Here is a 25,683-nt window from a genome sequence, read left to right on the forward strand (position 1 = left end):
AGCAGGTTGGCCACAGCCTCCCGAGTTCTTCTGAAATCTCACAAGTGAAGAGATTTTAATTTGCTAAGAAGTGTCTTAGCACAACCAATTTAAAAGATATGTCTGGTAATAATGTCTTTATTCTATTGTAACCAAATCCCAAGAAAAGACCCAAACTTACAACAAATGTATTTATTAACATTAAGTATTGTGTGTGTAACAAAGCCGGATTCTTCCTCTGTCCCATAGCTCCATTAATACACATCAGTGAGTCTCATGTTCCTTCATCAACATGAACACATATACTGTAGAAAAGAAATAGTCCCCACTATTCCCTTCTGTTTATTGATTCATGACGAATGTTTTTTGATGCTTTAAAAAAGATAGTTTGGAAACAAACAAATAAATTAGGATATATATTTGAGATGATCAGTTGAGAAGCATTAAAGGGCCACTGTGTAAGTTCTGGTGGCATCTAGCGGTGAGGTTGCAATTACAACCAAAGGATGTCCCAAACATGTAGGAGAACTATGGTGACCCGCACGTCAACACGAAAATGCAAATGACCCATATAGTGTTTGGTTTGTCCCTTCTGGACTACTGTAGAAACATGGCGGTGTGTAGATCAATCCCCTAGGAAGAGCGCCAGCCTTTGAAGCTAATTTAACATAGTGTCCAAAAAGTGGAATTACAAACCTTTTCCCATTGACTTACATTGGGACCTAGACGTCTGTGAATAAGCAGATAATAAATATATATATATATATATACATATATATATTAGGTAAATCAACTTCCAAGTAGGAAAACTTAGATAGCCCTTATTTAAATCATTAGGTCTTAAAAGTTGTAAAATGCACTACTAGCTTAATCCAGAGTTATTTTCCTTCTGCCATTCATGTGAATGAGAACGAGGCTGGGCTGGGAGGCGGGGCTTAAATGCTAGTGCTCCTTCTGCATTGATGCAGAAGATAGCTGGAAGATCTAGGGATCATTTTATATGAACGTTATAGTCAATAGTCTAACTTATTTTCATTTACGCACCACTGAACAACGGTCACAAGAATGAATGTGGTGTATCCACTTCTCTCGACACATCCATGATGGAGATATAAATGCTCATTCTGGCCTAACAAAAAATACAACGGTTCATAGTTCCAGGTGAATATACTAGAGAGAATACATAATAATATCATATTCCAATAGGATCCAATAGATCTCCATAAATGCTACACAGTGGACCTCTAAACGTTTATTTGACACGTGTAAGTAACACTCATGAGGAAGAAGGAGCCTACAGGGCATGCAAGCTCACTTAACATAGACACAATTGTGGAAGTTTACATCAGGAGGGGCAACTTTTGTTTATTCCTGGCTTGACAGCTGATTGGTTCGGCGTTGTCATGGAGACAAAGGGACACATGAATGCACGGTACTGAGAGGAGGTTCAACTGGAATAAAAGCCAGAAGAGGAGGCTATTATGATAGAGAGCAGGGCTGTCCTCAACTCACAGCTACACTGTAAAAAAATTAATCTGTGTAATATAAGGTAAAATACCGGCAGCTGTGGTTGCCAGAACTTCACCGTAAAAAATAAAGTGACAATGTATAAGACATCCCGGTATGTTTTTTCTGCAACCGTAGATTTCACAGTTGAGAACTGTTTTTTGTTATTTTTGATATCATAAACCTGTTTATGGTCATTTGCTTTAGAAATAGCAGCTATGTTATAAACATGGTTATGGTAAATCATTTTAAAAACAGCAACTATACTGTGAACCTAATTACAGTTTTTCTCATAAAAAAACGAAGTACAACTGTATGATATATTACGGCACTTTTTTGAAAAGTGCAACTCAACGGTAAATTACCGGCAGCTGTGGTTGCCAGGACTTCACCGTAAAAAATATAGTGACAATGTATAAGACATCACGGTATGGGTTTTTTGCAACTGTTTTTTGTTTACGGCTGACATATATATTTATGGTGTTTCACTGTCATGGAAACTGAAAACAACATGTTTATAATATACGGTCTCTTACTGTTGTGATTTGACAGTTTTTCACCGTAAAATTGACTGACTTTTTTACAGTGTAGATACCACACACTGTATCTTTTCCTTCACTGAACGCATATGACGTGACGTGCAGCAGTAGGAATGAGTCCGGTGTCTCCTCTGTGAGCTCTCCTCCGCGCACTTGTGCCTCAGCCCAGTGATGAAGGAGGCAGAGGCGGAGAGCTGCCGGCGGCGGCTGCTCAGGCTGCTCCTCCTGCTCGGCTTTATGGCCCTCCACAGCTCTGCCATCGAGACCGGTAAGACCTCAGACACACTTCTCACTCACTGATGGATGACGTTAGGACCGCGTTAAAAGGTGACGCAGGAGCACAACTCCTCATAGTCTGTGCGTAACGCTGTCATGGCGGGGACAGTGGCACAGCTATTGTTTCTAAAGTAAGCAGCAAAGTTTCATATTCACTGTAACCAAAATGTACCTCGTATTTCTGTTTCTTGAATTGTATTGTTTCTATGATGCTAAAGATGTATTCCACTCATCACACACATTGTTTCTGATCATTCAGAAGTCATGAGATGTGCGTTCTGACTTAACAATGCAAGTCAAACAATCGTTTTGTGATGCAGTATAAGAGACACTACAGGTGAAGTGTGTAAACATCTTAAATAACAGATAGCACCATGAAACGTCCCCAGTAGATTACTCATATTAGGACAATTCTTTTTTGTATTACAGGTTTTTGTTATTTTTTAATATGAAAATTAGGCATTATCTGATGAAATATTAGCTAGTTTCCATACATTTTCCAGAACATAAATGTGAACCAGGTTCAGAATTATTGTTTCATGTTGTTGAGATATTAGAATCTAAAGTTTTTACAGAGGGAATTTTGGATATCGCTTTGTGTCACTCCATACATCATAAAATACTGTCAACAGCTATGAAAATAAATTTAATTTTCAGCATGTTTTTAGGGACAAAATGTTGTACCTATCATTCATAGTTGTAAGCTATGAATGATATGTATGAACAAACCCCTCTGTAGAAACCTTCAGAATATAGAGAGGAATGAAACGTAAAGTTTGTTGTATGTAAGAGCTGCTGAAGTGGAGATTTCTGGATCAGAGTCTGAGAAAAAATTCATTTTGAGAAAACGGCCTTTAAAAATATGTTTAGTTCAATTACATTAAAAAAAAGAACACCATGAAACTTCCCCAGGTTGATTGAGACAATTCTTTTTTGTGTTACAAGTTTTTTATGGTTGAAGACCAAAATAGCCCAATACCACAAACTTGTCTGATAGTATATTGTCATATCTTATGGAAATGAATGGAAACCAAGAGACCCCTGGAACAGAAGAGTATGGTTGGCAAAATGGATAGCTGCTGTGTAAAGTCTGTGATTTGCAGCGAGGGAGCCAGTTATGGTCCTTTAAAATGAACTATGTTTTTATTAATTTGTTTGGTCAAAAGTTGATTTTATTATATTGCGATGGATATCGAATGATGTTGAAGTTATTTATCAAGCGGTTTGATCAGCGAGTAAGTAATAAGACTAATTTCAATCAAAAATAACTTTCTGTAGTGTTTATATTGAAGTAGCTCTTTAATATGCATTACACCATTGTGGGCAATGTTGCAAATCAATGAGCAGATCGTATTTTAAACCTGTTGCATTACTGTGATGTGATAAAGGTAATTATTTTCAAAGTATGTAAGACAAATTACAGCCAGGGAAAAAGCAACAGTAAGAGGGAAACAAAGTTGGATAAACACAATTTAATATTCTTAGGTAATGTAAAATATAATGAAGAGTAAGCAAAGTGGTGAGGAGAGACTCTGCCCCTGCAGGCCAGGTCGACATCGTAATGAGAATTGGTTCTCAATCGACTTATCTGGTTAATTGAAGGTCAAAATAAAAATAAATAAAAAAGACCTGCAGGATGAGTGAGAGGGAGAGGAAGGGAGGAGGAGGAGGAGGAGGAAGAAGGGCCTTTTGTAGATGGAACCGGTGGTGCTGATTGGGTAGGACGACTGATTGGGAGCTTCCTGAAAACAAAAGTGTTTCTCATTTCCTCGATCCTCCAGCATGAGACCCGGATACTACCTCAGCGCTTCATCCTGAAGGACATCCCGGTCCCTAAAATGCAACTCAAGGAGCAAGGAAAGGAATCAAAGAGATTCAAAATCAGGAAATGAGAAAAAAAAACTCTAGGTACACAGAAGACGACGTAGGTCATAATACAAATAGTCCTGTGTCTATAATTACTAATTTGTCCAGGGTTTGATCCCCGGCTCCTTCTGTCTGCATGTCAAAGTGTCTTTGAATGAGACCCTGAACCCCAAGTTGCTCCCTGGGTGCTTAACAGCAGCCTTTGATATAAATAAAGGTTTAGTGTTTTTATCTACAAAAAATATACCTATTATGATATGTATTGATATAGAATTCTGTATATGATAAAATACCCCTGCTGTAGCCAGTTATGTTCATGCTGATTCACTGTTTATGTGTGTAGGTCCACAGAGGACTGAATCTGTTCAGTGCAAAGTGACAGAATGCTAGCCTATGGTGAGTAACCAGTGTTAGGATAACACATGATGGACAGTGAGGCTGCTGACCTTTTCCACACAATGCTGTCTCAGACACATTTCTCACTACAGTGTGTCATGCACCTTCAGCCTCTGGCTTTGCTCTCTGAAACAGAGTCCATTAACAATGACAGCATTTTAAAGAGTTGAATGTTCAGCCTGCAAAAATCTTTACTGGATGTCCTCTGGTCCTCCATGTTTTGGACAGTGTCACCCGAGGCTTTGTGTTTACTTGTGCGGTGCAGAGAGGATGAGCTGTTTCCCACCAACAGGGGCTCCCGGGCTTTGGGACATTCCTGGAGGTCAGTGCAGGAGGATCTAGTTGTCTCCCAGGGAAACCAAGCTAATAAACTCTGGGGTTGGTCGTAAATTTTCTCATTATTTGGCTTGTGGCCCAGAGGCAGGGGGCGGTGGGTGGCTGGGTGGGGGCTGCTGGAGCCGGATCTGCCCACCCATCTGTCTTGGTCCAGCCTGTGGATGATTTAGCCGACCAGGTTTACCCTGATGTGTGGGAGTTTCTACATCCAGTGTGTTGAAAACAAACACTGTATGGCAAAACAACTCTCAGAGACTCTCCTAGAATTAGATTTAATTTCTTAATGTCTCCTTTATTTTAGTACATATTCATTGTATCTTTGTCAAATCTTATTGAATGATTTATTTATTTTATTCTTACGATTTGTCCCTTTTGCTTTACATATTTTTGATATTGTTCTCAAGATGCAATCTTTTCATATTTGTGAATGCAAATGAAAGTGTTTTTGTGATTCTCATGCAAATGGAATTGACACAACGATGTGCTGAACATATAATCCTTTGCTCAATAAAAATAAATATTTGAAAAACTTAGTCAAGAGCAACTGGAATTGCTTTAGTTTCTTGATTTCTGGCTGTTGTTTGTATACAATTCCCTCTTTTTGTTTCCCTGGACAGTGTTTCCTTGTTGAGCTGCAGTGGAGGAACAGTAACATCATACTGACTGAACCCATCCTTTTTTATATATATCTTTATTGAATTTCATAGTAAAACATACATTTTAGGCACTTTGCGCTGTCATACTTAAAGGCATACAGTATCAATAAGCCCCAAATCTTGTATGTTCCTCACATTCCTCAGATAATGAATTCATGTCATTTCAATTATATCTATACATCTCTACACAACAACTAAAATGTCTAATTACCTTAAAAACAGCCTTCTCTTCTCTGCCATGAATGAGACTCATAAAGACTCAATCCCTTTTGTGATCAGTAATATAACATGTTTCTTTAAAAGCCAAACATACACAGCTGTCTGTTTGGAGTTGGACTCATTTCATTACCGACGTGCTCCATTTGTCAGCTTGTCCCTGTGGACTCTGTCTCATGTGTCTTTGTCTTGTCAGTAAACGTGGTGGACTTCTGTGGCCAGACGATCCGTGGCGACGGCATGATCGTCAACTCGCACCAGGAATCCAAGAAGTACTACTTTGTGACAATGGCGACTGACTGCCACCTCACCATGCAGGCCAGCTCCCCTAAGGACAAGGTCCAGTTCCACTTCCGCTTCTTCCTGGTCTACAGTCTGCTCCGAGTGGCCCCTCTGAGCCCGGCCCCTCTCTTTCCAGAGTCCCCTCGTGGCTCCGCCCCTCTCAACTCCAGACTGGAGCCCACCTCTGGTGAAAGCTCGGTGGACCCGTGTTACGCCGGCTCATACGTTCAGTTCTATGATGGATGGGACAGGAACTCGCCTCCCCTCGGGCCCCCTCTGTGTGGGAAAAGCCCGCCCCGGCCAGTATTGTCCACAGGGAACTACCTGACCTTGAGGCTGGTGACCCGGGGGACTCAGCCCCGAGTCGACTTTGTGGGGGACTTCACGTCCTTCAGACTGGGTAAGAAAGACACAAACATGTCCATCCATCCTACAGATGCTCACATTCATACTATAATATGATGGTGTAAGGATCTGAAATCAGATAATAATGGACGAGGTCCGTTATTTTATGTAATCTATGGAGTGTATTATCTTTCTCATACAATAGCTACTTGTCTTCCATCAAATTGTGTCCTTAGCCAGTTCCATCCCATGCTTTTCCAGTGAAAGTGAACTGGTAACGTAGCAGGAAACATCATTACTGATGTCAGACCCCGGTTTATTGCTAAGTAGCTTTTCTGTACAAATTTTCCTTGGTGTGGGTTAGCATCAGTATTGTCGCTATGGTTACTGACATAATGATTGAGATTTGTGATTAAACTGTTGACTGTGAGCTTTTTTTAGGTGCTTGTTCTTAAAGTGCAGATATATTGATGGATGGATGTCATGATACTATTGGTTGAAATTGGTTGGTACTAGCTTACAGGGAGAGAAAATTATTGGATTTGATATAAAAATATTAGTGCTGGGCAACGATTACAATTTTTAATCGGGATTAATCGCATTGTTATGCGCAAAGTTCAATAATGAATTCAAAAGTAGTGTACTGCGCACTTTTATTTTAAAAGTACTGCTATATGAACAAAACACTTTAAACAAATAAGGTTATTTTTAACAGCAGTAGTCTCTTTACACATTAGCAGTTATAATACAGTCATAATGATTCTGATAATAGATATTCAGCCGGTGTTCACAACTTTATCTTCATGTGTGTAATAGATGCAATTTGAAATATATACCTTGAAAACTGCCAACCTATCTACGTCACGTTTTTATGTTTGTTAAATTCTCAGTAGCAATAAATAAATGATATGCTTATTATACATATTCCAAACAAAACACTTTAAAAACTCTAAAAAAATAATTTAAATTTATCATTTCTTTTTTGCTTTTTTTGGTATTTTGGTCAGGCACATATGCAACGCTGATTACCGTAATATGTGTGGTATTTGTTATAAATGTATGTCGGTACATAGAGGGTGATAAGAAGCTGTACCTGGAGGGACTTAGGACCCAGGGGAATGTAGATGAAGCAAGAGAACCTGTAGTTTGTACCATGGCAGTAACCTGCATGAGGAAGTTATGCTAATAAAGAGTTGCAGTTAAGAGCAGTTTGTTCTCACGTGCTTATATGTTTATTTAAAAACACGACAATATGTATTTAAGATATTGTCACATTTGATCCTGTAATGCACACACACGCACGCAAGTGAGAGACAGGAGGGACCGAAAGTGACAGAGTGAAGAGGGGTTCCGGACCGGGCATGTCACCCGGTGGGGGGGAGAGCGGCAGCAGAAGAAAGTGACGCCACACAAACACCTGCTCCCCGCTCGCTCCCCGGTTTTTGTGTTAAAAATGTCCGCTTAATAATAAAAAAAAAACAACTGTGTTAACGTGTGATAATATAATTGTCAGCATTATTTAATGAATGCGTTAATGCGATAATAACGCGTTAACTTGCCCAGCACTAAAAAATATGAAGAAATAGATTTTTTGTCATTTAAAAAAAATATTGTTATTGCACAAGATGAACGGGGATGGGATTTAAAAGTTGTTTTTTTTCATGTTTTCTTGAATTTAAAACAATAACTGTTTTATGATAGGCAATCATAATCAAATAAGCAATTAATTTATTAATAAACAATATTTTCAGAACACAAAGAGACATTAAGGTAAAAACAGATCACACATTTACATTTACGAATGCTTAAGTAATGTGAGGTAACAGGGCATGTGCAAGTCTGTGGTGAAGGTATAAGATCATTTATGTTACCTTACACAAAGATGAAGGTTAAAAGACTATTTCATTATCGTGTCTTGGGGCATTGTCGGCATTACCGTCTATTAGATGCTGTAGCAGCCTAGGTTTTAAAGCTGGAGATAATGACATCATATGAAACTAGATGACCTGATGAATCCATTCGTACTACCCATGTCATGTTAGGCTAAATAACGCTCCAAACTTAGGCTAAATTTTGGCAAGGGAAAAACTGGCATGGCCATATTTACAGGGTCCCTTGACCCTCAACACCTAAAGATATTTGAATGAAGATAGGTTCTATGGGAACCATCAGTCTCCCCTTTACCGACACGCCCACTTTATGATAATCACATGCCATTTGAGAAAAAAACATGCAGTTTATTTTGCATGCAGTACAAATATGTACCTATTCTAAAAATGGCATATGAAATACAATTCTTTCATAAATTTTCAAATGTCAGCATTTTTAGATACCAAATCAAAGCACGGACTTTTCTATGGTGTTCCTCGAGGAAAGTCGAAATTGTGAGATAGAAAGTCATACCTATGAGATAGAAATTATGAGATACTTAAACACATCAGTCATAGAAGCAGCTCTTCATAGGTTACCCTACATTTGACATAGAAATGTATTGTGACTACATTGAAGACTACTTTAAACGTGGCTTTACAACAGATGAAATACTTCACGTTATGGGATTGTACTGAGCAAACGCACCCTTGAAAGGATTTTAAGCAAGAAGCAGCTCTGGAGTAGAAAGAATAAAACCGATGTGGCTGAGGTGGCAACCTTCATTGAACAGCAACTGGAAACATCTGATCAGTGTCATGGTTACAGATGGATGCACCAAAAGTGCCATGGGGATATTTTTATTATCAAGTCTAACTTTTCATCTTTTTTTGTATTGTTTTTTTTTTGGCTGCCGGAAATGGGCTTCCATATAAATGGCATATGATTGTCTTAGAATTAAAGTCTATGCTGCTTTACAGTGACCATAAACTACATCTCCCACAATGCGTCGGCGATTTTGTGACCCGCGAAATGACAGCATCCTGCTGCAAGACAGCAGTTTTTCCATATCGGCGTTTAACTTTGATAATAAAAATATCCCCATAGTCGAAATTATGAGATAGAAAGTCGAAATTATCAGATAGAAAGTCGAAGTTATGAGATAGAAAGTCATAACTATGAGATAGAAAGTCATAATTATGAGATACTTAAACACACAGTCATAGAAGCAGCTCTTTGGCTGGTTACTGTACATTTGACATGGAAATGTATTGTGAGTACATTGAAGACTACTTTAAACGTGGCTTTACAACACATGAAATACTTCATGTTGGATTGTGCAAACGCACCCTTGAAAGGATTTTAAGCTTTGAACAAAGTTATTGTAATAACTTGTTTGATATTTGTCTTTGATATTTTCTTTTAAAGTTTGATATTTGATAGAGTAATGTGGGTTTCTTAACCCTAAATTAAAAGGATTTAAGTTATAATAACAGAAATGTGCTTAAATATATTTTTACATTTATATAACTGCACGTACAATATTTTAACACTTGAATAAACAATAATCAAATGCAGAGACAGTTATTTACCAATATGTTAGGAGTAGTTACATTTACACAATCTTACATTTACAACCGGCCCTTTGAGGGCGACCGTGATGCTGATGTGGCCCAGAGTGAAAATGAGTTTGACACCCCTGCTCTAAATGAATAGAAGATTTCTGTCTTACTAAAAAGCTGAACTTCAGCTTTTCAGATTTTTGTTTTTAAAATAAACTTCATGCTAAAAATGAGATTCAGGTGACAATTCAATTTTGCATTAACCCCTTCCTGTAGCCCGGGGGTCGGCAACCTTTTCTATCCAAAGAGCCATTTTGTCCTATTTTCCACCAAATAAAATTCGTCTGGAGCCACAAAAGCTATTTGATGTCACAGCTTATAAAGTGTTATATATAGTTATATTATATATACAAAAACTATAGTTTGTTGTATTTCTGAAAATATAGAACAAGAATAAAGACAATTCTTCACATTTTACTGCAATTTTACCTGTCATAACAATATCAAACTATTATGAAGAGCTCAGTTTGCTGCAGCAGTTGAGGAATCGCTCTTTGTCGCTCATCTCCAGCGTGACACTTTTCAGCACATGCTGTGTGTTTGTTCTGGAAGCATAGAGGTAAGTCAGCATCGTTGGCAGTGAAAGCAAATGAATACGTCCGTCCACGCAGAGTCAAACTCTCTATTTTCCTCCGTGACTTTTCTTTTTTTGGATTTATCCATTGATAGATTACCGAGGGCGTGGGTCTGAAAATCATGATTAGCCGTTCGCGTTCGCGGGGGAAAAGCGCTTGACAGAGGTAGAGGATTTGACTGCCTGTGGGAATAATTAACATATAAGATTCTGTTCATTCTTGCTTATAAATTATATTCTCTCTGAACATGTTTCTCTTTTTGGAGAACGTCATGCGAGATATCTTCTTCGATCAGCGCAATTTCCCTGCTCTTCTTTCTATTTCCTCATCTCTCCCCCCGTGTGTCACGGTGTGTGTGTAAACCTCGCTCGAGTCAGGAAACTTGTCAGAATACCCATATTTGATTGGCTGAGCTGCATCACCTGATGTGATTTACAATGCATTGGTCGGTGTGTTTCCTGCACCGCCGAACAAGTGCCGTAACGGCTGAATAAGAGGCGCCGGTTAAAGTATAAACTCAGTGCCTAATATGTATAATTCCGAATTATCAATCGGATTTAGGTCCTTGGTCCGGATCTGGTCCGCCAGTTGGGGACCCCTGATGTAGACTCAGGGAGCCGCAACAGAGGGGCTGAAGAGCCGCATGCGGCTCGTGAGCCGCAGGTTGCCGACCTCTGCTTTAGCCAAACCATGTGCATCGATTTAGCTTTGACAGCATTTAGTGCAAATATCCTTCACAAAGGTTTTAATCATTCACTACCCCAAAGGCATAGCAGAACTATACACATCATATCATTCATAATATGCAAACTGTAAGTCATCATGGGCAATCTATTAAGGAAAACGCACAAGTAGCAATTTCACGGAAAATCTTTTTATTTTGGCCGTCATCTTATTTTTTTTCCAACTGAATCATTTTTAGGTGTACAAAATGTTACAATTAAAGTTCATTAACTAAAAGCCCACTGGGAAAGGGTTAAAGTACTAAGACGAAAAACACTCAACTCCCAGACCTGTCAATCACAAGGTTGCCCCGCCCTACAGCATACTCTGCTTTAAGGTCTATTTGACTCTAAATGGACCATAATTTACTAATTGAACATCATGCTGTATTGAAGAAGACTTGAAACTAGAGATTGAGACCATAAACTCATGTTTACAATCTTTACTGAGGTAATAAATCAAGAGAGAAGTGTAGTCATATTCTGATAGACTTCTATACAAGCAGAGGAGTCGCCCCCTGATGGACATTAGAGAGAATGCAGCTTTAAGACATGAAGCGTGGACATCACTTTTCAGAAGGTTGCCGCCTGAGCAGTGGCGGCTGGTGAAAACTTTTCTAGGTAGGGCCATCCAATCAATTTCAGCAAACATCCCAGTATGATTTAATGCAAAAAAATTAAGGTATCAAACACGCATTTTGCAGTTAAATATTTAACATATATTCCAACACGAAAAAAAGCAGTAAATAACACTTTGATGAACACTTCAGGACATATCATTTTTGTCAACCTCACAGGGAATTCAGTATAATATATATATATATATATATATATATATATATATATATATATCATATAATAATATTCAGTATAATATAAAACATACATATAGATATATATATATATACAGTATATATCTATATATATAATACAGTGGCGGGCCATGCATTTTATACCTGGGCCTTCACTGCTGTCCTGCAGTTGAAATACCACCTTATGACCACATAACTTTGTGATTCTGTTTAGGCCAGCAGAGAAGGCTTGACAGCCCGCCACTGGGTTTAAGGTACATTCTCAGCCTTTTATGCTCTTAAAAGACGTTTCAGGCCTGGAAGAGGCCAAAAGTGGATTTTGTGAAAGTAAAGATAGTTTCAAAGATTATCTTCAAAAAAGTGGATTTTGTGAAAGTAAAGATAGTTTCAAAGATTTTCTTCAAAAAAGTGGATTTTGTGAAAGTAAACAGTTTCAAAGATTTTCTTCAAAAAAGTGGATTTTGTGAAAGTAAACATAGTTTCAAAGATTTTCTTCAAAAAATAAAAATATAATATAACAGAACATGTTTGTTTATTGAGATGTCCCTATGGACCTTGTTATAGGGAGGTAAAGATCAGGAGAAGTAAACATTAAGTGAATTTAGCAATACTGATGTTAAATTAAGCTATGATGAGTTTTCACTGTTAATTTACCATCTCAATTAAATGTTGATGCCTCCATGACCAAGTTAAGCAGATGAGACTGAGGACAACTATGTACAAGAAAAGATGTTCACTTTGGCTAATATGGTAGCTTGACAGAGTTTTCATGTTTCCTTACTTCCTCATCCCTCATTCCCGTAACTGTCCGTGCTGTATCTGTCCCCGTTGTAAAGCTAAATACGTCATTACCATGACTGCATCCAGCTAGCCAAACGTGTCTGGTGTACAGCTACTAGAGAAGCATCGCATGTACTGCTTCCCTTTCCCGTTAGTCTGCTGTCTGATTGTGAGGTCAGGATGATCTGGGATCAGCTATTTGGCCTGCAGTTTCTCCGCCAAAGTTCTCCTCTCAAACGGGTCTTGGAGGAGTGGTGCTCACGCTGGCGCTCGCGCTCGCCTGTAGAGACTTCTCCTGACGAGGACGTGCAAGCTCGGGAGTTTGGCCCCAAGCTGAATCTATTTGAGGACGCTGATTGGCTAAATTGTATGTCACTCATTTATATCTTTAATCAGCAATTGCCCCAATCCCTTAATTGTTTTCTTCCCCTACAGGTTTCAACCAATCAGAGTGCAGTAATGAGCCCTATTTCACCTGCAGAAATGGGAAGTGCATCCCTCTCAGTCTGGTGTGTGACGATAAAGGCATTGACAACTGTGGGGATGCAAGTGACCTGGAGGAAAACCTGACCACAGGTTGTAAAGGTCAGTTAAGTGATGAGGTGACAGGTGATGCTGATATGTATATAGTATATACTATATAGTCCCTGATTTTATTACAACACGCTCAAAATGTCATAGTTGATGCTTCACAACTATGTGTTTGTAAGATTTTTGGATTTTGGAGCACTACAGCAAATATATGGGGGTATCTTTATGGTTCAACAACATAGCTTTTCCCACCATTTAAAATCTGACCCTAATCTGTCCTTCATCAGCAGGTCAGCTTTTACCTCCTGAACCTCCGCCGCCAATAGCAACCCCACCCCCACCTTTTGTGAATCCACCCACAGTGCCGATTTCTACTCATAACAACTGTGGCGTGCCAGACAGTGCTCCCAGTCATGAGTCTGTAACAGGTGAGTTGTAACTTTGACACAGTATATGTCTATTAATTCAACTAGTAGAAACACTCTATACCAGGAATCAAGGAATCAATCAAAGTGTAATGCACTAAGCTTATGTCCTATAGTTAGTTGGTTGGTATACAAACTAAATAAGTGCCCATTCGGATGCAAAGAGTCCTGATGACTGGGCATAAAACTAATTGAGGTGAACATTGAGTTGTTCATTTCACTAAAGCCTTGTAAACCAATAAACAGTGTTGGATTCTCACGATGAGGAGTAGCCTTTTGAGTGATCTGTCTTTATTCGAGCGTCAGAGGTGCAAACACGGACTGTCTGGGCCCACCTGTTAGCTTCTGATTGCTTTTAAGCCCGGCCAACTCTGGCCTAAGAAAACAGCTATTCTTCTCTTCTGACTGTTGCATTGAGAGTGGGAGAGGGGGATCCACATTAGCCTGCTGTGCAAATTGCCAGCTATTTACTAGCTGAGATCCATTTCAATGCACCCTGGTCAGCCCACTGTGAGGGACCATAGGCTGGACGAACAGACTTGTTAGCTGTGGTTGAATTTCTTTCATTTTCTAAGAGTGTAAATACTGAACAGTCGCTCCAGGCATATCAATATCTATGGTTATTGACTGCACAGGGAGCAACTTAAATGACAGTTACAGTCAACTTTTGTCAAGACGGTCAGACAGGTTTGCAGTTTGGAAGTTGGACCTGTATCTCTGAATTGGGCATAAAGATTGAATTGAATTTGATGTTTCTTCTGATTGGATAAGAAGGCATAGCAAGATGTATTCCCCAAAATGTTCCTGATTTTCATTATCTAGACCAGGGGTGGGCTGGGCAATTATTTTTCCCAAGGGGCCACATGAGAAACAGGGACTGTTGTGGGGCCGGACCAATAGACTGACCTCAATCCTGCTCAATATTATAAAAAGCAGTAAATTGTATCGTTTTGATAAGCTGTGAGTGGTAAGAGTAAATATTATGATCAGTGGTAGAATGTAACTAAGTATATTTGCTTAAGTACTGTACTTATGTACAAATTCAAGGTACTTTACTTGAGTATTTCTATTTTATTAAACTTTGTACTTCCACTCCACTACATCTCAGAGGGAAATATTGTACTTTTTATTCCACTACATTTGTCTGGCAGCTTTAGTTAGATAAGATAAGATAATCCTTTATTAGTCCCGCAGTGGGGAAATTTACTTTTCAAACCCTTCCTAACAACCCAAACTGAACAACAGAGTATAACGGAGTTAAAATGAGCTCCACCTGAAATATCTGCAGCAGGAACAAGGACCCAAAAAATATACATATGTAATATTCGTATATAATAGTAAAACACTGACAGGGATCATGTTTCTGCAAAATTAGTACTTTAATTACTATTGTTTGCAGTCCAGTTACCTCATTTTCCAACAACTTATTTATTCTGTTGGGAACGAAAAGGAGCGTGTTTTAGTTATCAGCATATAAGAAAACTAAATTATTGACATCAATAGAATTATTAATGTCAGTAATTAACGATTATTAATAACAGGGCACCACCCTGTGAACAGGGACCAATAACCAAATGATAAACTAAGTCTCATAATTAGTATTCACTCACAATGTCAATAGTCAAAGTACTATTCCACATTCAGAGTGAAAGTGAAGGTTTAAGTTCGAGCAACAGACCACATATCCAGCTATTATCACAATACATGCACAAAGTAATCACACACAGCTGCTCTTTAAAATATAACAGTTTATTAAGTTCCAATAATAATGATCTAGTCAACTAATATCTAAAACTAACAACTATACATTTATGAGCACGCTATCTAAAATCAACAAACTGTGGTGAGGGGAGGAGTGTGTGTGTGTACGTGTGTGCATGCAGTGTGTGTGTGTGTAGGGGGGGAGGCGAGAGAACAGCTCAGACCACGTATGACGTAATCTAAAACGTAATGGCGTCTCTCGCGAGACCACAAGATGGCACGAGACTCTAAAATGGCGGACAATAGAGCTCTCGTTATGTGCCTAAAGCAGTAAGTAAAACCCCGGAGCTACAGCTATATGTGTGTGTGGGTTAGTAAAAGAAGAGAGAAAGCAAAGAAAACAAAATAAATCCTCCAAAAACAAAAGATCCCCCCCGCACGGAAGATTGTTCTCTCATCTACAGAAACACAGCTGACGACTCTTTGATTCGCACAGCCGCGGTTCTGACCTCTGAACTGATGAGAAACAACTAGCGGTGAACCATCTCAACACGATTGCAGTAGTATGAAATACACAGTAACTTCTACATAACATTAACAATCTCGATGTTAATATGATTATTGAGCATACACACCACATTATAAAAATGACACAGTAACTTAAACACAAACAAGATTATAACACAATAACCTAAATCTAGCCCAGACACCGTAAGTAGCCTTACTAGGAGGTGATTACGTGGTTGAAGATGTGGTCCTCCCGAGTTTGTCGGTGGAACTCAGGCAACGCGGCTCCGTGCGGCGCAATAGAGGCGACTGTGGCTAAGTGGAGAGCAAAGGATCGGCGGTTCGATTGCGGCTCAGGCTAGTCACATGTCGATATGTCCTTGAGCAAGACACTTAACCCCAAAATTGCTCCCGTAGCTGTGCCTACGGTGTATGAATGTGATAGAATCTGAATTGTAAGTTGCTTTGGATAAAAGCGTCTGCTAAATGACTGTAATGCAATGTAATGTAATAGATTATCTCGCTAGCAGAGAATTTCGTCCTTACGGCTAGCACAAAGTCGACTTGGGTGGAGAGGAGAAATGTGCTTCTCTCTCTCTGAAGAGTCTGTTTCTTCACTTCTGCAGGAAAATTGTTCGCTTCCTCGTCCAGGATGCGAACAAAAACAAAACGAACAGTCCAGTAGATACGTCCAGCGAATGTAAAACTGTTAAACCTAGGATTTTCTTTTTGTACAGCCTCCTTTTCCTATTTTATACCTTTATCGGCTATGTTTTTATTTTGCTGCAGTGTCTGTTTGCATGTGTTTGCTCTGTGCCACGTGGCTTGTTATTAAATTTTACCTTCATATTGTTGGTAGAATTAAGCTTTAAAATGCCACTTTTCTTTCTAAAGATGCATGTCTAAATTGGTTAAAAAATATGACTTTGGTGAGTTATGTTTGCATGTTTGCATGTGCCTCCTTGATCAACCGAGGTGGTCGAGGGAAAAGCATAGAGATGGGGGAGCAAGGCTGTTTTATAGAAACAGGGGCTGAACCACAGTGGTCATGGGGTGTCTGTGGCTCTCAGCCAATTAGATCGCAGTGTTGATGTTTTATTGCTTTCGCATCTACCCTATCCACATTACTCCGTTTTTACTTGGATGCAGAGTTGTCAAATATAACCGATCTCCGTCCACATGGGAGTTTCAGCATCATTCTCGAGTTGATCTGCATCCACATGGCAGCCTTCGAAGGCGGACAGCACGTGACCATTAACGTACACTGGGCATGCGCGTGACGGTGTAAACAGGAAGTGGATTGCTTGCTTAGTTAAAAAAATACGACAGAGTAATAAAGTAGTCTTTAACAATGAAAGGTTGTATTTCATACTTAAGATCTTCCTCTATAAACTCAAACAGACAGTTCGTGGAAAGTTTTAGAAGTTTTATTTTTCAGACGTAGTTACAGCGCTGCGGGTCTATCTCTCTCTCTCACATCAAATTTACTTTAACATCAACACTTACACGTAAACGTTTACTAGATTATGGGTCTATCAATGTGGTCAACACGTCTCTCACTCGTTTCCTCCTTGTTGTTGGTGTCTGTTCTCACTAGTAGCTCTGAACATGTCCGCCTAGCTAGCTTCTAAGCTAATTTTAACATTACCGCCAATGGAAAAATGCTAACCGCGATTAGCATTACAGCGCTGCGGGTCTATCTCCCTCTCTCACATCAAATTTACTTTAACATCAACACTTACACGTAAACGTTTACTAGATTATGGGTCTATCAATGTGGTCAACACGTCTCTCACTCGTTTCCTCCGTGTTGTTGGTGTCTGTTCTCACTAGTAGCTCTGAACATCATGTCCGCCTAGCTAGCTTCTAAGCTAATTTTAACATTACCGCCAATGGAGAAATGCTAACCGCGATTAGCATTTAATACAACACAAATGTTACACTAAACACGCGAATAGAATATATCTACGTACATCTTTTCATGCTTCATAAAGACATACTTACAGACTAAAGTCTCTCAAGGCTACCAAACGGAATAAGTAAAACGTTAGTGCAGCGTGTCTTCTCATTAGAATCTAAAAACAAGGAGCTGCTCCATTGGGCTGATGACCACGCCGCTCGCTAATCACTCCAATAACAGCTGCTTCCTCCACAGAAATGCAGACTTTTACTGCACAACAGCTGCTAGCTGTTGTGCTAGCAGCAACGCTTGCAATTAGTTATCCATGTTGAAATGAATCGCTGGTAGCCCAGTTTGTTTCTTCCGGGTACGGGTCACGTGATAATGAGTGTGACGAATCAGGGACGGAGACGTCATGGTTGCCAAGAAACAATCCAGTAGCGAACATGGGTGCAGGCATAATTTTTTCTAAGCACATCCGTATCCGACTGTCCACACGCAAACGCAACCCCGGAGTTCTCAAACACCTCCAACCTCGGGGGAGTTTTCAGACTCCTCCGTTTAGGGTGCTCCAAAACTCCGGCGTAGTGTGGCCGCTCAGTGTAAACATAGCAAAAACGGAGTAAAAACGTAGTATGGACATGGCCTAAACATTCCTCTTATCACAAACTCAAATCAGGCTCCAGGTTGCTCTGCAAACAGGAAGGCCTGATTTCTTTGTCTCAAAGCACATGGGCGAGGCACATGGTCAGATCCCAACAATTCATTGATTATATTTTGTATTTTTAATCTGAATCTGCAAAGTAACTCGTAACTAAAGCTGTCAGGTAAATAGTAGTAATTGTAAAAAATATAATCTTTGCCTCTATAGTGGAGTAGAAATATAAAGAAGTGTTGTAATGGGAAAATATGTTATAGTATCATGTTATGTTTTAAAACATGTACCACTGAAAGTGATGAACACAGACAGACACAAAACAGCAGTCCTGCAGAAGTAGTTATTCAATTTATGAACCAGATGTCCTGTTTTCTCTTACTTTTGGTTTATCACACACTCCCACACAAGAAGGGGAAGTGAAGACTGTGAGGGGAAAAATATGTTGAAGGCCTCTGTGTGACCGAGTTGTGAACCTGAAACTTACGTGTGTTCAAAACTATGCAGTAAAGAGGGTCTATCGTGATAACTGTGACTGGGTCCCAGCGAACACACCTGACAGGAACTAAATAATGAGCAGAAGCCTTTAACCTGTGTCAGAGGGCCCCTCATCTCCTGTGTATGATTTATCTGCAAAAAAGGACCTCTCCGTGTATAAAAGGTGGTGAATCCTGTAGTTCGGAGAAGTCTTTACAACATGCTGCCGAATACGTACTGTGTTGTGCACTCTTCCCCCCTGCAAGAGAATAAATGGAAAAAGACAACTTTGAATCTTCTGATGACTTCATTATTATTAATTTGTGAACAGGAACTCTCTTCTCCCGATTAACCTAGAAATATTCCACCACAGTGTTAGTAGTAGTAGTAGTGTGAGTAAAATCGCTGCAGTGAACACAACTGTATTCATTTATGGTTTATTCCATAGGGAGCGATGGGACAGATACAGCATACTGTACACAGACAAACTGTAAACAGCTGTCTGATGAGAGTGTCATAGGTCACTGGAGCAGAGGAGTAACCATGGTGACTGTCACACACCTTCACCTCACCTGGCAAACCTTCCCCACCTAAACATAAGGATTATGTAAATTAGCAAATAAATAAAATAATAAAGCCAGTGACGGTTCTCGAACCATCACTCCATATCCTCATTACCAGTCCTAATCATAATGCCAAAAGAAAACTTATGTTTAAATAAATATTTATTTATTTATGAATAAATAAATAAATTGTGTTCACCTATCAAACTTCCTTTTTCAATCAGAGTGGTGGATACCAATGCTTGTTGCGATCATTTTGGAATCAATCAGTGTGATTGCTGTAAACATAAATACTGCGGTGACACTCGTGATGTGTTGTGTTGCACGATAGATACTCTGGCACTGTTAGGACTGCGTAAATGGAAGAATTAGAAGTGAGCTTTGATTTCTGTGTAAAACAAAAACTTTGCTTGGTACTCCTCTCGGTAGTGTCCGTGATTCACCGTAAACACTGATCAGCAGCTCATTTCTATGCATCAACATTCATGAGGTGCTTTGCTTTGACCATTCATGGCGTGTAGAGGGTGGGATGTGAGGCTGAACCAGCTGCTCACATTTACAGGTTGATTTGGGATTTATAAAAGGAAATTGCACACTGGCAAGGTTTGATAAATTAGATTTTTTTAGTACAAAACATTTAGTGTGAATCCTACGCACTGTTTTATTAATGAGACCCCTGATCTCAGCCAGGTGTCTCTGTAATGATTAACGTTATACACTGGGCTCGAAGTCCTTGTATAATACACTTCATACAACTGTGCCAGAACACAAAGGTAAACTCACCAAGCTGAGTGGCGACGAGGTATTCTGTTAGCTGTTAGCTGTTAGCGGTTAGCCAAACACACTGTCCAAAACCATCACAGTGTGTAAAGTGTTTCCGCCACACGCAGAGGGACACTTAAGAGTGGTGAGTTAGGAGTCAGCAGGCGGTCAGTGGCAGTATAAAACAGGTATTAAAAGGTCCTCTGACAAAGTGTGAGTCACTGCAACCATGAGGGTGCTGTGAGCATGCAGCCATAACTATGTGGAGCAGAATGCGGGATTAGCTGTGGACAGACACAGAGGTGCACACTCACTCAGTCAAGGACGCACACAGTCACACACACAACTGAAAACATAACTTCTCTCCAGGCCTGGTGCAGATTAAGAAAAAAACTCATGAAGCAGTGATTACTGGTGTTGGAACTGAAAAGCTCAAAGAGGATTTCTTTCCATGGTTTGATGAACAGTGTTTGCTCTACTAATCGGAGGGCCTCTGCATTCCATTATTTTCTTGCAAAACCGGTGCAAAATAAATTCAAATCAAAATCTAGTGGGTCCGTCACCTAAAATGATCCTACTATACAGCGTTATTATTTTATTTTTTGGTTGAGTATTTCTATAATTTTTGTTTCTTTTGAAAATATTTACCACAGTTAGGGGGGCCAGACTTAAAAGACCACATGATCCCCATAGAACCACCATGTGTTTGTCCATCGCTGAATACTTTTATGGGATCTGTGGTTAATAAACACTGTGAGACCTGTGACTCTCATCCCCAAACCCATTCATCCCTTCTGAAGACGTAAATCTAAATGCAGTTTTTAGCTAGCTTTACTCGCACAGGATTAAAAGTGCATTTGTTGGGGGACTATTTTCAGCAGGGGATCTACATTTCCACATTTAGTGCTCTTATGAGCGAGTGTAAGTTTTATATTTCTATCATTTGTAGTCAGGCCTACACAGAAGAGAGGAGCCTCTGGAAGATTTGGTTCCTGGCAGATACAATACCGTTTCAGTAGTGAGTGGTGTGTGAGCCTCCTTAGTCTGTTGCAGCTCGTGGTGACAGTATACACACTGAAAAGTTCAAACCCTAAAAAAATTCCTGAAGTAGTTTGGTTAATAACATATAAGTTATATGAGTGCTTCCCACCTGCATTATAACTTACATTAAATACTGCTGCCATGTGAATAACAATAATTTTATTTTTGTATGATCCCTAGACTCCCCTGCCTCCCTGTCCCTGCTGGTTCTCTACATTATCCTGGGTGTGGTGGCCGGCGGCGTGGTGCTCTGCTGGTGCTGCTGGTCGCCCGGCTGGTTCCTGTGGCGTGTCAGCATCTGCCGCTTCTTGCCCTGCTGCAACTCAGCCTGTGCCTCCTGCCAGCTCTGCGCCCGCAGCTGCACCCACAGCAAGGAGCACCGACTGGCAAAGGTCACCCCACACACACCATCCAATGGGGACCCGACAGGCACGGCGGCCACCGCCAATGGTGTTGATGAAAATGTTATCACGGCAGCTGTTTAGAGCAGGAGGATGATCAGCTTGATCAGTTTTCACATACTGAGACTTGGGAACAGTGTGCAGGTATACTGAGCTGTGATCAGTAGTGAACATGAACAGTTACTGCATTAGGCTGCGCGACATCTTTATAGTGAAGGTCAGACCAATGTGGTCCAGTTTGCAAATTATACTGTGGTTTGTGTGCTTTAAATGTGATGACGATGCAAGTGATGTGTTTATGTTGTTATGAGAAGGTGAAGCAGGGTACTGTATGACTACGGATTGTGTATAAAGTATGAATGTATCTGAAATGGATAGGAGTAACGGTTCTTACAATTACTCAAGAAACGTTTTTGTTTACAACACATTTTGCCCAAGTTATCTGTTACTTGGCCGGTTTTCAGAGGAGACAATGAAGAGTGTTCAGTTTGAGTCATACGTTTGTTTGTATATAATCATAGTTTTCTGCTCTGCCTTAGAGGAAACAATTTATTCCCACAGTGAAACCACACTTCCAGTCCACAGCTTTGACCCAAAGTGTACCACGGACACATGCTGAGGAAACAGCCCCAGAACTATAAAGTCACCCACCTGGTAACAACAGCTGTTCTCAGCTGGAGAATTTCCTCCAAACTTTCCACTCTCCTCCCATCAGTCCGCTGTTGTTCCACATAGAAGCCAATGTGGACTTTATGGATAGAGCACAAAGTCGTCCAGTGTATAGCGGGAGTATTGTGTGTGAAATAAACGTAAAGCAAACTACAACAAAAACTATTCCTAATTAAACAACTGAAATCAATCAAGTTCTTTCAGCTCCAATAGATTACAAGGTGTGGTGGGCACATTTCTGAGAGGCGGAAATATAAAAATGAAATGATAAAAAATAAAAAACAGAACTGTATTGATAGTTTCCAATCACAAGAAATTTTAAAATGAGGTGAAGAAAATTAAATACAATTTTAACTTGAAATGATAAAGATGTGAATTATAACTCTTTCCCATTTTTCCGCCAGTGTTTGTATTGGTGTGATCATGTATTGTCATTTAATGCGCACAGGCCCATGTGTCCGTCATAAACAACCCCTCTACCAACTACCATATAGTTGTCGTCACCTGAACTTTTAAAGTCTTGACTGTATCTCAGCCTGCCTGTTTTCTACAAATGTGTCAGGTTTGTCTGATGGTGAAGCTCATCAGAACTAGTAAACTGACAAGAAGAAACATACTCTCTTGCTGTGTCTTCAAACATGTTTGTCGTTACATGCCACCATCACGTGGCAGATAAACAAGTCTGTTTTTCTGTGTTGTGTGTTCAGCCATGCTAGTGGCATGGAAATTGTTGGTTTGTTAATCAGTGGGTCCACCACTTTGATCCAGACTGAAATATATCAACAACTATTGGACAGAATGTAATGACATTTCGTACATACATTCATATTTACCTGGGATCACAGGATCACCTGTCACACAAACATCCATTAAGTTTCAAGTAATGCCACCAATCAGGAGCTAGTGGCAGCCAAGAGTGTGGTTTAGGTGTGAGGGAGATGACCCAGAGAGGAAACGGTTTATTCCAAACAACAATGGCGGTTCCTGAAGAGGTTAGCATGAATGCCGCAACAGCATCAGTTCTATCAGAACTTGAGAGTATTTCTTTATTAAAAGAAGAGCAAAGAACAATGAAAGCTTTTCTACATGGAAAAATATTTTTGCTTTACTCCCGACCAGCTTCACCAAGAGTTTGATTGACAGATGGTTCATCCAATCACCTGCCACGTATTTTTTGAAAGTGCCTGGCCTTTTTCAAATCGTTTCCAATGGCAGCTTCTCAGACAGTTCTATTTCATCCTTACTGACCGCCAGAGGCAGTGCTTAATCTTCTGTCTCGCACATGCGCAGGTCGAGTCTTTATATCAACAAAGTCATCTGTGACCTCGGATGACCCCCGTCGTCTATAAGTTCCGGTGTCATCCTGAGATCAGTCCTTTTTCATCTTCTCGCTACACAGGCATGAGGTTAAACAAAGATGTGTCTACAATTGTCACGGGGCATGATGAGGACTCAAGTGCAGACAGTCAGATGAGTGAGAAAAGGCGTTTTATTCCACACAAAAGGAAATAATTACCACAACACAGGGAGTCCAAGCACAAGACAAGAGACGAGGGGGGAGATCCAGTGGGAATCGAGGCAGGGCAGGCAGACGGGGAAACCGGGAAGAGGACGAGACAAACGGGCGGGTAGAACACAAACAATGACCTGGCAGTGAGTGAGTGAGAGACAGGGGTTTAAGAAGTGACTAGAACAGGTGAGGAGAGTTGTGCTGATGAGGGAGTGCTTGATTACTGATAAGGGACAAGTGAAGGGAGTTGGCTGAGTTGAAGAGTGAGGAGCTACAGAAAAACACACACAGAACACATAAGGCAAAGCCTGATCGTGACAACGATCAAGACATATTGGAGCTTGTCGTTGTAGCCTTGTGACCACCGGTCGGAGTTGCGGATCTCTCGCCCTCCAAAGGCTGCGACAAGCTGTCCCTCTTAGGAGGGAACGGTGTGTTTTGCCGTTCAGACCATCGAGCCCCGGACTGGCGGACACCCCTATCATCGGTCATCACCAGTCTGATATGGGCCACCTAAGTCGTGAAGATAGCAATCGGTGAGATCGATTAACATTGTTTTCTATAACCGTTGTTCGTTTTCCACGGTTGGCAGAGCGCTTCCGCTCTAGCTAATCGAGTAGCGTGCTAACGACAGCGTAGAATATACGCTGTCGGCCTGCCTTTCACAGTGAGCAGAGTGTCCTCGCTCAGGCTAACTCGGTGAGATGCTAGTTAGACTAAATCGACATTGGTGTTGTGTCTGATGATGCTTTTACGCATTACGGCTGTCGCAGTTGGCAGTGTCCTCGCTCAGGCTAACCTGGTGGGACACTAACTTGACTAAGTTAATACTGGGATTGTGTCCATTCATTTTGTAACATTACGGCTGTCACAGTTAGCAGAGTGTCCTCGCTCGAGCTAACTGGTGGAACACCACTAGTTACAGCGACTGTCCTAGTGAAGAGTGTGTCCTTGCTCCCCTCTCACCGTAAGGACTGTTTTTTGGTCTGTTTCCACAGTGGCAGAGTGCTCTCGCTCAAGCAGCTAGGTGGGACACCAATATCTGCAACGGCTGTCCAAGTGAAGAGAGTGTCCGAAGAGATCACTCCCCTCTGACTGCCCCCTGCCTGTTCTCTCAACATTCAGCAGAGTGCTCCCGCTCAGACTGAATTAGAATTCCGCACCAACTAGTGGGACAAGGGTTCCTCCAGAATCTCGGCCAAGTTTAACTCTCCCGGCTGTAGGACCTGTATGGCTCCTCTTCAGCCTGAGCACGACCATGACCTCTACTCCTCTTGCCTTAGCCTCGAGCATCTGAGGGAGGGCCTCTCGAAGAACTCAGGCAGGAACTGCGGCATCATCCCTTGAGCAGTAAGGTCTGCTAGGCTGGCTGAAGTGGAACACCTGATGCATGAGGTCGACCTCCCCCTGTCAGGGCAGCTGAATCCAGCCCAAACTGCTGTACTTAAGTTTCTACAGTCCCTCCTAGATAAGGGCCGGTCTCCCTCTACCCTTGGAGTATACGTGGCCGATATTTCGGGGCAGCATACTAAGGTCGACAATGACACAGTAGAGAGCCACAGACTGGTGTCCCTCTTCCTAAAAAGGTGCTCTGCGTCCCCCGAGCGCCCCGAAGGCCCCTGCATGGGACCTACCCGTGGTACTGGACACCCCATGCTTGCCTCCTTTTGAACCCCTGGCACAGGCGGAGCCGAGATGGCTATCGGCCAAACGTTTTTTCTCCTTGCCATCACTTCAGCTAAACGTGTAGGCAAGCTGCATGCC

At 40.8% G+C, this 25,683-nt stretch overlaps 1 protein-coding gene across 2 annotated transcripts; it reads left to right on the forward strand.

Moving 5' to 3' along the window:
• Positions 1-908: 908 nt before the first annotated feature.
• ldlrad2 (low density lipoprotein receptor class A domain containing 2) lies at positions 909-23,413 on the forward strand. 2 transcript variants are annotated; one of them, XM_031875605.1, is made up of 5 exons: positions 909-2,292; positions 5,967-6,452; positions 13,213-13,362; positions 13,599-13,736; positions 21,520-23,413. In XM_031875605.1, the coding sequence occupies exons 1-5, from the start codon at positions 2,196-2,198 to the stop codon at positions 21,822-21,824; spliced, it is 1,176 nt and encodes a 391-aa protein (XP_031731465.1). In that variant the 5' UTR covers positions 909-2,195; the 3' UTR covers positions 21,825-23,413. The 2 variants fall into 2 exon arrangements, with proteins under 2 accessions (XP_031731465.1, XP_031731464.1); XM_031875604.1 differs by having other exon boundaries at positions 910-2,292; positions 13,596-13,736.
• The last annotated feature ends 2,270 nt before the right edge of the window (positions 23,414-25,683 follow it).

The sequence above is a fragment of the Anarrhichthys ocellatus genome, unplaced genomic scaffold (assembly GCF_004355925.1).
Source record: "Anarrhichthys ocellatus isolate YVR2014 unplaced genomic scaffold, GSC_Weel_1.0 scaffold92, whole genome shotgun sequence".
Classification (NCBI taxonomy): Eukaryota; Metazoa; Chordata; class Actinopteri; order Perciformes; family Anarhichadidae; genus Anarrhichthys; species Anarrhichthys ocellatus.